General features: G+C 36.9%; 1 protein-coding gene across 7 annotated transcripts in view; it reads left to right on the top strand.

The window, feature by feature from the left end:
• The window catches only part of AKAP11 (A-kinase anchoring protein 11), a 44,321-nt gene that overhangs the window by 19,326 nt on the left and 11,773 nt on the right, over nt 1-13,222 (top strand). For 2 of the 7 annotated variants that reach the window (XM_064714229.1, XM_064714239.1), the window contains exons 5-9: nt 160-294; nt 1,144-1,408; nt 1,864-6,523; nt 8,669-8,824; nt 12,621-12,734. In XM_064714229.1, the coding sequence (XP_064570299.1) occupies nt 160-294; nt 1,144-1,408; nt 1,864-6,523; nt 8,669-8,824; nt 12,621-12,734 (5,330 nt within the window). The remainder of the gene's footprint in view (nt 1-159; nt 295-1,143; nt 1,409-1,863; nt 6,524-8,668; nt 8,825-12,620; nt 12,735-13,222) is intronic. The other 5 variants (XM_064714249.1, XM_064714260.1, XM_064714270.1 and 2 more) reach the window with 5 other exon arrangements.

Here is a 13,222-nt window from a genome sequence, read left to right on the forward strand (position 1 = left end):
AGAGAGTAAGTGAGGGAGTAAGAAATAGGGAAGTAAAGGAAAACTTTACCAGAATTAGCAGCTGTTAGGATTTAGGGGAGGTATGAAATCAACCCCATTGTCATTTGCCTGCTCTTTTTTTGACTTTGTATTCTCTAAATGTTTTTTATTTAAATTCAGGAGTTATCAGCTGTTTCTGTAGAGCTTTCAGATGTTCTGAAATCTTTCCAGTTGCGCAAACTAAAAGAAAATGAGGCTGTGTTTCTAAAAGACATAAAGAAAAGCTTGGCAAAACCTTATGTCATGAAACATCAGGTAAAATTTTTGTGTCTTCTTGCATGTCAGAAGCATTACATTTTGCCTTCTAAAGAGTTTAGCCTTATTACACCCTGTCTTGCTTTCGGTTTTGGGCCATCTTAGCCACAGTAGTATTAATATTATATTTCTGGTGTTTCATGAAAATTAACTCTGTTGTATTGTTTACAGAAAATACTTAACAAATATTTAATTATGGTGCTGGTCCTGTGCTTCTGCTAGGCTATAGTCCCTTTCGCTGGCAATTTAGAAAGAATACGAAATTTGTCAACTTACCTATCTCTGCTCTGCCCAGATAGCTTTCATCTTCAGCAGACTTTTTTGTTGAAACAGAGGTGCCCAAAATCAAGGGAATGTTTGGTGTTCATAAAACTCAGTGATCACTTTTCTTAAAAAAATTATAAATGCTGTTAATGATAGAATTTCTATTATTTTTATTTCTATATTGTTCCCATTACTGCCATGCTAATTAAATTCATTCCAATTACAAGTATTGCATATAAGATTAAAGGTACCTCGAAGAAACAGATATCCTATAAACTGAAGTATTATATGGCATAAACATGCTCTGAAATACCGTGTTCCTCCACAAATTTTTATCATGAATTCTTTAATGGATTCTTGGGTGCATGTTATCATGGTTGTGTTACATTATTGCACTATTGATTTATTCAGAATGTAGACCTTACAAAAATTGAAGAAGTCATTCTAGCTATCACTCTACACAAACTGTTGAATTCATTTCCTTGTATTTGAAATATTTTAAAATTATTTGCACTTCATAAAAATGCATTGAATGAATCCCTTGAAGATTGCCGTGTCCGTTTTCTTGTTGCTTTCTTTTTCTAGAATCAGCTTCCTGAAGTCTTTTGTGTGTTGAGGCTGTCTCCTTCATTCCCAAGGATCAAAGCTGATTATATATTCACCTTGCTAAGCAAGTATACTGCAGGCATAAGGTATGCAGTGGAAATCAACTCTTCACAAAAACATCAAACAGAGACCACCCATGGAGAAGATGACGACACCAATCAGTCAGTTTCTTCAATTGAGGATGATTTTGTCACTGCTTTCGAACACTTAGATGAAGAAGAACCTTCAAAGCTACTAAGTGCTGGTAAGTTCTTGCACACTTGTGGAAGTTGGTATTTGAAATTTAGGCTGTTAGGATTTAATAAAAAAGTAAATGTAAATAAATTGTAATTTATTTTTACATTAATCATGCTTTGTAAAGGGATATTATGCAATTGAAAATTTTTTGTTTTGCTCTTTTCACAGCAGTTTTCCAACTCATGGACAAAAGATTTTAATGTCAGTGTCAGATGGATATCAAATAATATCTTGTTCTACTTTATGTGCTAAAAGATACATTAATTTTTCAGTAATTAGATTTGTATAATAGGATTTAAAGAAAATGAAAGATTGCTTTAATCATGAAAGATGAGCTAGCATTTTGCAACAATAGTAAACCCTGAAGTTGCCATTAAATAATCTGTTCAGTTTGCTGTAGTTCTGTGGAAATTCTTGGTTTTGAAGCAATCTCATTTTACCTTTTTTTTTGTTTTTGTTCAGGTACATGCAGCTTTTCTTCTCAAAACCATCGAGATGCTGCTTCACAGACTGTCCCTGCTCAATGTTTAGAAGCTGTTGACTCAAAGATTGTTGTGGGTTCTGCACATCGAAAATCATCTGCCAGATGTTCTACTTTGATAGATATTTTGGGACTTAAGGAGCGGTCCTCAGTAAAGAATTCAGTTACAACCTCAATTTCTGATCCCTGGATACAAAGGAGTTTCTATAAGCCATATAATCCTTCTGATCAAGGTGTTAATTTTTTACGTAAAACATTGTTTTCTTCCTCTCCAGCTGAATCCTCTGAGTCAGATTGCTCCAGCCCAAGCCCCATCATCTTCTTAGATGAAGAAGGGTATCAAAAAAGCTTGAAGGCAAAACTTCAGCTGCCAAAAATTCCAGTAGTAAAAGATGGTATAGAGGATTCAGACTCAGAAGTGAGTGAATTTTTTGATAGTTTTGATCGGTTTGATGAGCTGGAACAAGCCTTGGAAAACTCTTGTAAAATTATTAGGGATCCCATCCTAGGGAATCCTGCCCAGAAAAGGAGGACTGCACATGAAAAATTGTCTTCTGCAAGCCTTACGATGAACCCTCAGAAATTCAAGTTTGATCGTCCCACTCTGCCAGCCAATGTAAAGAAACCAACTCCTCGCAAGCCAGAGTCACCGTACAGCAGCATCTTGGAGGTCCCGGATTCCCCTCGCCCCGTGAGAACATCAGGGGAGGAGAATGGAGGATTCTTCAGCCCCATTAGAACATCGGCCTTCAGCCCCCTGGGGAGCTGCGGCTCCTCCGAATGCCTGTGTCGAGTTAATCTTGCTGGAGAGGGGACAGGTCCAAGTCACCGTGGTGCAGGCTATGACAGCTACTCAGCATATGCTGACAGTGTTTCATGTGAAATACTGGGTTCTGTTCTTTTTTCTGAGTCCTCATCAGAGCAAACGTGTGCAGAGAATTATTCAAAACACAAAAGGGTGACTGTAAAAGAGAAGAGACGGCAAGCTACAGATCTCAAAATGAAAACTAGTAAGGAACCAGAGAAGCAAACAAAATCTAAACATAAGTCACTAATGATAAGAGACAGCATTCAAAAGTTTGCAACTGAATTGGTTGAAAAAAGTTTTGGCAGTGCATTTAAGGACCTCCAAAAAGGTGTTTCTTCATGCACAAATGCACTTTGCCATTTGGCTGCTAGGTTGACTTCTTCAGTCTTTCAAATGGCTTTTTATGAGATTGGAAGACGTAGAGCAATCTCGCTGAAGGAGCGTGCCATTAATGGCATAGCAAACTTTTTGGTGAGCGAAGCTATAACTGGTGCTTTGAAAGAGTTGCGTCAGGTAAAGAAACAAATATTTAACAACACTGTTGCACGGTTTGCAGCAGATCTTGCTGAAGAACTTGTGTTTGAAGGAATTATGGAAGTATGCCAGTTTTCATATCCATCAACACCTACTGCACAGTCCTCAGCATTTGATTATGAAAACAAAGTGGTAAGGTCCTATGCCCGAGATTTGTCTGAATCTGTCATTCAGGAGGCATTTATTGAACTATCTCAGGTTGATGTGGCCTTCACAACACAAGCAGCCATTAGTGTTTCCATGGACAATATCAAATATGTAAGTGCAGAAAGTATGTTAGAGTCAACACAGACTTCCACAGTTTCTCCTAATTTTAATGATAGGGTAGCACAAAAGCCAATCCAAGACTCCAAGAAGGAATATACAGTACAGCAGGCTCTGTTTTGTACCTCTGGTGTTGTGAGTTCAATACCTGTGCCCTTAGCTGGAAGAGCCCTTTGTCAGCAGCAGGTTTCCTCTGATGCTTACAAAGTGAAAGTATCGACTGTTCCAAATGCTGATGACAGTACAAAAATATTCAAAGACTCCACTCATCCATTTTTCTCAAGCAGAACGAGAGAGGAGGAAGTTGCTTCTTTCAGAAATATTTATCTAACTTCGGATCATGGTCAAAGTACGGAAAGTACTCCATCCCTCTTCTGTAACCAGAATGATACCAAACTAACAAATAACAGATCTGCGATGAACAATAATTCAGAATTAACAAGTGGGTCAAAAGGCATTAATACTTTCTCTGGAACTATGGTAGATATGATAGTAAATGAAGCTTATGAAACCATAACCTCATCTAGAGTAACAAAAGCAGTAGAAGAGTATTCAGACTTTTTATCAAGAAAAGTAATAGATAAAAAAACTAATGTGCAAGGTACTCGTGACGACACCCCCAAGAGCATGTTTGCAGATCATTTGGCCAAATATGTCATAAAACAATCTGTGGAAGAAAGTAAAACTGTGTTATGCAACACCAGTGAGAATTTAACATGTAATGTGAGCTCACAGACTTACAGAGATACCAGTCAAAAAGAACAATGTTTGATAAAGAAGCAAGAGGCTGAGAAGCAAAGTGATGTTTCTATAATTGTGGAACAGCAACAGTTGCCTTTGAATAATCCATGTAAATTTCTTACTCCAACTCATTCTGTTCAGTGTATTTTAGAATCTAAAGATTGTTGGCAAGAACAAAAAGGAAACAATTTTTCTTCAAAATCACCACCACCTTGTTCCACTGTGACTTTTGCTAGGCATGTTCTAGAGGACTGTAGTGACACGGGAAGCTGTTCAATAACATGCTTAAACAAGCCTTCCAAAAAAAGTGATACCCAGAAACTATCAGCAGGAGCTTTGAATTATGGGCAGACTGATTGTTTTCTGCATGCAAATAGCTTGCCTTCGGAGATGTTTGGCAGTGAAGGTGCTTTGCAGATGGAAGAAAAATCAAGCCTGAAACATGGAAATACCTGTTTAATGCCCGACACACCCCCACCAACTCCTCTAGTACCATGCCAAAATAGTTCTGACAGGAATCTAAGAAAACTGTCCAAGAAACTCAAGGGAGAATTAGCAAAGGAATTTGCACCTGCAACACCACCTTCTACACCCTACAATCCATCCACTGCCGATTCATCTGAAACTGAACATGACTCTTTGGAAAATGAGGAATTTATGCTGAAACTCATGTGGTCGCTTTCTGAAGAAGTGGAAAGTAGTGAAGATGAAGATCATTCTGAAGTGCCTGTTGAGAAAGGGGAGCATTCAGCCAAAACAATTCAGTATGCAGATAGCCTAGCTAGCCACATAATTTCAGTAGCGACTGAAATGGCTGCTTCCCATTTAGATGGGAAAACAAATGAAAGAGAAGCTGGCAGGCAGGCTCAGTTAGGGATGCAAAAGAAAAGATGTAGATATACTGCATTTGTAAATATCCCAGAAGAGACATGTAATTCCTTGTGGAATTATGCAGGTGATATGGCAGGAAAAGTCATCAATGAGGCCAAGAAAGTAGTGAAATCAAGGCATTGCAAGCTGTTGAGGTTGAAGCGGGTTAACTGCCAGGTTAAAGATTGCTTTTATGTGAGTAAAAGCGATAAAGATGGTAATTCAAAAGAATGGTGTGGCTCAGTACAGGACCAGTGGCTGGGGGAGAGAGATTCATTTGGGCTTCCTTTACCACAAGGTTCAGGCACGACAGGTTTGACTTCCAAGTACCCAAGCTGTGAAAGTGTGACTGACGAGTACGCAGATCACGTTATCCGCCTTCTGAAAAGAGAAGGAGGTAACGCGGAGCTCTTGGTGGATCAGTATGCCAGCAGACTTGCTTACAGGTCTATCAAATCAGGCTTGCAGCAAGCTGCTAGAAAAACCAGATTCAGATACAGCAGAAAGACATTTCCTGGGCAAAATGCGCAGGTAAATGGTAAGCTGGAGCTGATCAAAGCAGGGAATAAAGATGCAGTACAGCAAGTGAAAAGCAGCATTCATCGCTGTGAAGGTCAAATGTTTGAGAGGAGTGTCTGCACACAGAGAACGGAATGTACAGGGTTGTTACATTTTTCTGAATCCCTTGCTCACAGTATCACTTGTGATGTCAGGAAGAAACTGAAAATGTCGGGAACATGTTTGCCGAAGTCTCTCACAGATTCCTGTCTGTATAAAAAGACTGAATTTGATGAAGTCACCGGGGATCTCATTAAAACAAGGTTTTCTAGAACTTTTCTTCCTTTCTCCCCAGATCATAAACTCTATCATAGTACAGGTAATATAAATGAAAATGGCTACAGTGAAGGTATAATTCAAGCTATAGAACAATATGCTAGGAAAGTAGCAGATGATACTCTAGAAATGAGTTTAGAGTCAGCTGTTCTCCATGTGGCTGCAAGCAGAAAAAATGGGGATAAGCTCTTACACACTGAGAAACTGTCTCCTTTTCCTGGAACTGTCTGTAGATGCTGCAGTATAAAGGAACATCGGTACTGTACAGAAAGTATGTCCCATCATCTACCTGCACAAGGATCCTGCATTCCAGTGAGGCATTTTCTTCATTCTGGATTGGGTGGTGCCTGTCAAAATTCAAGAGTGTTTCAGCTTGATATTCCCAAAATTCACGTTGATGTAGAGCAGAGGACAGTGTGTTCTGACAAGGGGGCTACTGCAGCCATAGAGAAAGCAGAAAGAGAGCTGAGTTACACAAGTCTGACAGCTGACAGTGGTATTGGACAAGATGGAGTCAGTTTTGCTGAAAGCCTTACTACTGAAATAATGACATCCGCTATGACTAACATTGGTCAGACAGTTACCATAAGGTAATATTAATTTTCTCTTATTGTTGCATTTTTTACCAGAAAAAGGATTGTTAATACAAATATGTGCTCAGAAGGAATGTTAGATATATTTTCTTAGAAAGATACACTTTGTGTTCTGAATGCTTTCTTTTTGTTCTTCTGGGTAAATCACTCAGAACTAGGGAAAAAAAGCTTTTTTCCACCTATATGAGGTTGAAACCAAGGATACTATGTACGTCAGCACATATGTTCTAGTAGGTGACTAATAAGTGGAACTTTTTGTTTCGACTTCAAAAACAGTACCTACAGTTGTACATACTAGTCCTTACAGGTTTTGTTGATCTATGAGCCATGACAGAATCCAAGTGTGTTCCCCGTTCATACTTCCTCTTCAACATCTGATGCTGGTCAAATGAGCCATTGCTTTGTTGTATGAAGACTTCATTTTTTATTATGGCTGTGTTGGGATAGTGTCTTTACTACTAGGAAAAAAAGCAAAAGAAAAATAACCTGTTACTTTAAGAAAAAGCAACTTACTAAACTACACTTTAGCTTATAAAATAGTAATACAATAACGAGGGGATTGACTTTGAAATTCTTGTGTATTTAGCAAAGAGTAACATACTGTTTCCTTTATTAGGCTTATAAATAGGAAATATGTTCCACAGTAAATCTGTTGCAAACAACTGTTTCCTCAAACTGATTGTGCTGTGACCATTGTGAAATCTTTAGCAATCCGTACCCTTTTTTTTTTCATTTTGAAGTAATTTTTACAGTAGGACTGAACTAAATTTTTCAAGGTTTGATATGAAACACATAAATACTAAGAGCATAAAAGTGGTCTTGAGTATATTGTTGGTCTTTGCACAACAGGGTTGAGTCTTTACTTGATGTGTGACTAAGGAAAAAAGTCATGTGGTGATGTTTTTCTGTACCTATGGTATCAAAGATGACACTTTTATTTAAAAATTCTAATTAGAATATGCCAACAACAAAATGCAGGATTCAAAGATATACTGTTTGTTATTAAGTTTGGGGCAAGGAAGCGTTATTAGAATTTTGCTGTGACAGAATTTATAAATATTTCTTCTGTCGTCATCTAGCATGCGGTATGTAATGCATATGATCCTTGAGAAACTGCCTTGTGTGATGTAGACAACTGGTGCTGGTATAACTGTAAATAAAAATGAGAAAAATTACCTTTTTTATTACCCTGATGAGTTCCAGTTCAGGAACATATTTGTGCAAATTCGTGCTCACTGGAGCAAAGTGTTAGGAATGATGTGGTTAAGGTTGCCTTTCTAAATAGTGACTGTTACTGTGGCTGCTTGCTATATGGGAGTAGGCTGATCATTTTTCTTGAACTTCCTACTGCTTCATATATACATATATATAGATAATCACAGTGTGCACATGAAAGTTAGTTCATAACTGCATGTTCTTATTTTGTAAGGTTTTTTGTTTGGTTGGTTTTTTAATAAGGAATTCAGACTTTTTAAAATGAATTTTTTTAAATGTCTTCTAAAGATTAACTTCTGTGGGGTATGGTTGCTTGATTGGTTTTTGGATAAAAAAATTAAACTTACTTCCTGAGGGGAAAAATTCTTTACAAGTCATGCATTGCTACACTTTCTTGAAGGAGAAAAACAAATCTTTTTTTTGCAGAAAACTTTCTAAAAAATGGAATCCTAATATTTTAGTCACCAGTTTATACTTAAGCACTTTGCCCTCAGTAGCAGACTACTTAAGTGCTATTACTGAAGGCAGGACAGGGAAAATGGCCAAACTGTTCTAGGGTGAACAAGTTCAGAAATGGTAAGTGTTCTGCTTGGCAAGTGTACCTTGATACACAGGCTGCAAGGCTACAGTGCCTTCTGTGCTTCATAGCAAATAATATTCCAAACGAGAGAATTCTTTGTACCACTCTCTTTGATTTCTAATGAAAGAATTCCACATAGCAATCCCTGATGTAAGCCTGTTGATGTTTCAGATTAATTTGGTTGCACTATTTCTTGTGTTCAGAATAGGGCACAAATTAGGGGATTCCCCACCTTTTCTTTTCCTATGAAATTTAATGTCTTTGGAATGGGGTTAAATTGCTGTGAATGAACTAAACACAGATCAGCATGAAATGCAGTGATGTTTTTGTCTTAAATTTTTGTTTAGCTCTGTTGGAAGAGAAGGATTTCACTCTGTTGAATCTGTTGTTAGCCAGCAGATGAGTCTTAGTATTGGTGATGATAGCACTGGGAGTTGGTCCAATCTAAGTTTTGAAGATGAACATCCTGATGAGAGCAGCAGTTTTCTTCACCTAAGTGACAGGTAATTATAAAGATGTTAGTATAGTTAAACAGTTACCTTGACATCAAATAACTTGTCATCAAGTGATATTTCTCCTGGGGTTTAGGGGAGAAGAGATTATTTTTGTCTTTAACACACAATGACTTTTTTATTAAAGATGGCTCTAATATCATGATTTTTTTTTCTTACAAAATGTTGTTGGCCATGAATGTTCATACTCTGTAAAATATATGGAGAGTGCATTGTCATTGATGCCAGGGAATCACATCAAGTAAAACTGTACATACAAAATTTAAGTATTAGCAAAAGATGGAAGCATTTTAAAAACAACTACCTTGTGCAAAATAAAGCTTGAGAATAAAGTTTATAAGTTGTGCTCTAAAATATTAAAACCTAATCCTTGAGAAAATGTTTTCTACAAATTCATTTCTTTTTGAAAAAAAGTAATAGCTTAATTTGCATGCTGAGCTTTTACAGCTATTTTTGTCTTTTTTGGAACTGGAATTTTTAAGCTGCTCTGACTGACATTGGTGGAGTATTTATATACTGCCAACTGTAGAATTGCAGGTGTGTAATATTGGAACTTACCTGTTCAAGTTAGTTATGTTTTCTACAGAGCTTCTCACTGTACTGTTCCTGGCTGATTGATAGCTAACAAAGATTAGAATGGCAGTTCTAAAATTTGCAATGTCTCTGCCTGTTTCCAGGGAGAATTATACTGAGAGTTGTGGCCCCAGCTTCTATAGAAGGAATGTATGAGGAATGAATAAACTTAGTTTTTTGTGACTGATATGAAAAAGTTCAGCATTTCTGTTGAAGAGTAGCAGAAATGGGAGAGAGATTTTTTTCTTTAGTTAGTACTTCCATCATTGCTGCGATTAAAGAAAGTATGTGAGACATGCTTGCTTATGTAATATCCAACTAGGTTATTTGGTACCAATGTGAAACTGCTCATTTAAATGTTTGCAGTATTTTTCATGTTTTGCATAACTAAATAATTTAATCAAACCACTACTACAATTTATCACTCATGCACCTTAATAAATTTGTAAAAGAATGCATTAACTCTAAAATAACTGAGTTATTTTAGTAAAACATCATCTCTTATGAAAATGATGATGCAAGTGAAAATGATTATGAAAATCTGAGTATAAGGGAGAATATTCACTATTTTGGCAGTTACACAATAAAATATAGCTAATGATAAAGGGAAAATGTATAAAAAAATTCTGGACCAGTAGTGCCTGTGTTGTATTTGTGATTTATCATTCCCAAAACAGACGTAAATGAAAAGAAGGTAATTTTTATAATTTGAAAGAAAATCTGTGGCTCATTAGAAGAGGAAAGACCTGAAGTTAACATGTTAGTTATAGAAGGGGAGACATAATTTGGATAGTAAAGTGTTAATGGAGGAAACAGGCATGTGCAAATTGATCAGCTAGTTTTACAGAACTAATTGTGGCTTGGTAACAGCACGTGTGTTCGTCTGTGTTGCTGAGCTTTATCAGGTGGAAGCAAGAATCTGGGGTTGTTGCCTTTTGTAAAAAAAGATAGCCAGGGGAAGACCTGTAACAAGCAGAGACTCAGTGATAATACCCTGTTGTGGTTTAACCCCTGCTGACAACTAAGCCCCACCCAGCATTCAGTCACTCCTGCCAAGGTGCGATGGGGGTGAGAGTTGGAAGAGTGTAGGTGAGAACACTCATGGGTTGAAATAAAGACAGTTTAACAGGTAAAGCAAAGCCAAGCACAAGCAAAGCAACACAAGAAATTAATTCACTGCATCCTGTGGGCAGCTCCATTAAGATGAAAAGTATTTAGAGAACTTGCTAGTTAGTTATGCAAGGAAGTGCTTGTGTCTTCTGCTTTTCATGCCTAAATCTGGTGACTTAAATTTAGAATTAGAAAGTTCTTAAGCTTTCTCTCTAGTTGGTTTGTAGGTATAAGCATAGGCATAGATATAGGCTTTCCATCCAGCATCCAGGTTGGGTTATAACTCAGAGCAGAAGCCTCTTGCTTTTTTTGTTATTCTTCTGCTGGCTCTTGTTGAAGAGCTGCATGAACAATTACAGAGGCATTATAATGTCTTTGTCTGTTTATTGCTTGTTTTGTGGTTACAGAGTTTATTTAATAGACTGCCAATTTGGCTGTTAATTAGGAAAAGGTCTCATCTCTTTCTCATACCTCACTGCAATCATATGGCTCAATATATATGATTATTTCAGACGAGGATTGACCTCTTTAAAGTGCATTGTCTCTTACCTAATCAGAACAGTAGTGTGCAGAGGTTACTCTGTTAGATGACAAGTTCTTTATCCTTTAGTTTGTGGACCAGCACAGCTTTTACTTCTATTTTTGTTCTGCATTTGTAACTTCCAGTGAAGGAGGCACTGTGAGTGTAAAGTATTAATATCAATAGCCTATATTAACTTTTTTATACCTGTAATTTAACGATTTAAAGCCAAATTTAATATTTCATATAAAGTGTGATAGTCTCACACAGTAGCTCGAGAAGCGTTTTTTTAGACCAGGTTTGCATTCTCTGCAAATTGGTTTCTTCAGAAGCTTCTGCTCTTTAATTTCCTTTTTTCTTTTTTCTTGTTAGCATAACAAGAGAACTCTTTGAATTTTCTTTGGACATGTAGTCTAAATAAACAGTAATGTACTGAATGTACAAGTTGCACTTGCAACTTCTTAAACTTTTTTCATGTTACTTGAGTGTGTTTATTTTGTAGACTTGCTAACCTGCTGTTCATTGTTTGGAAATTGGGATCCAAGCAGGCATGCTGGAGAGCAAGAGACACTGATAGGTGATAATGTTACTGGCAAACACTTGAAAGAGATCAATGTCTGTCTCTTGAAATGTTTTCTTCCCCGATTCTGCTGTTTGCCATGAGTGGAAATCACCTTCAACAGTCACATAAAACTTAGGTGGAGAAAGCATCTTCCTGCAGCAATTCTTCTCTGCAGTTACTCCACAGCTTCTCATGCCATCTCTAGTAGGCAGTCTGCTTTCTTGAAGAATGCTGGATATTTGGAAGTCCTGTTCTTGGAAGGCTTCCAGACATCCTTTGGGGGTGGTATGAAGTGGGGGAATGAGATTTAATCATATGAGTTGCTCAGTGTTGTACATATTGAAACTGTGCTATTTATAATGACTGAAATAATTGAGTGTAAGAACATGCTCAGTTTTTTCAGTTCCATGCATTGGGTTGAATGTAGTCACAGAATAAGTGCAGAGTTTTTGTGAACTGTAAATGAAGTAATCTCTTCAGTATTGTTTTCATAGATTTAAAAACCTACTATTTTAAAAGATCAACTTAGAGAACAATATTAAAAATGAAAAAAACCAATTCTTTACTCTAGGAATTCCTTCTCATCAGGTTGTTGGAGACCATTACTGGGTTTTTGGAGTGAGATGGAAGGATTTTATATTGTGAAGTTGTCTTCACAATGCATAATTTTATTAACTGTTAGCTGTTCCTTAAGCAAATAATACAGATGTAATCTATTTTCTGATGAGTAATCCTTTTGAAATTGTTAGCTTTTAGAAATATTAAAGCATTGTGCTTAGACCTGAGGACAGAATTGCTGCTAGCACTGATCTGAAAAATTAATGAGTACAAATTAATACTTTCACCAGTGTACTGAAACCTGCTAGTTTTGCATTATTGTGCACATTGCTGCTCTGGATGGCACTGAAAGCCATGTTTGTTCCAGTAAACCTAGAAAGTTTCAGTGCTCTTGCGTTAAATGTCTTGACAAAAGAGTTGTAAGGAAAATGAAGGTTCTAGTTTGAGCTATTGTTCTTTTCTAGTTCAGCTGTCTTCTCTTCTTCTCCTGGCAGTAATGGTAACAGCAGTAGCTGGAGCAGTCTTGGTTTAGAAGGGGATATGTATGAGGAGAATTTATCCTTTCCAACATCAGACAGGTTGGTTGAGTTGAGAAATATAAACCAGATGGGTTCCTCATAATTAATGCATGAAATCATCATTTTTGAAAATAAAAATACAGTACATTTTTTATGCTGATACATTATTCACACTCTTCTCACCTAATCACAATATGATTTTTTCATTAATTAATCCACCCTGAATGATTAAATTTTTCTGTGCTAAAACTGATTAATGTATTTTGCTTGCAAAAGGGTCCCTTTTTTGCATGTTCTTGCCTGCAGTTTTATAAGTCTTTAGATTTACTTTTTTTTTTCATGCAGACTAGAGCTTGCTTCCTACAGGATTTCTGGGGTTTTTTTCCCTTTAGCTTGTGTAAACTTTCAGAATTGCATAGTAATTGGTTTTTATAGACCACTTAGGCTTATCTACAGCTATTCATATCTGTGACATAAGGTGGCTGAACCTTTTCACATATGAAGCAAAACTATTAAAATCAATAAGGAGCACCTTTAACACCTTTCTC

Source organism: Zonotrichia leucophrys, chromosome 1 (genome assembly GCF_028769735.1).
Source record: "Zonotrichia leucophrys gambelii isolate GWCS_2022_RI chromosome 1, RI_Zleu_2.0, whole genome shotgun sequence".
Taxonomy (NCBI): domain Eukaryota; kingdom Metazoa; phylum Chordata; class Aves; order Passeriformes; family Passerellidae; genus Zonotrichia; species Zonotrichia leucophrys.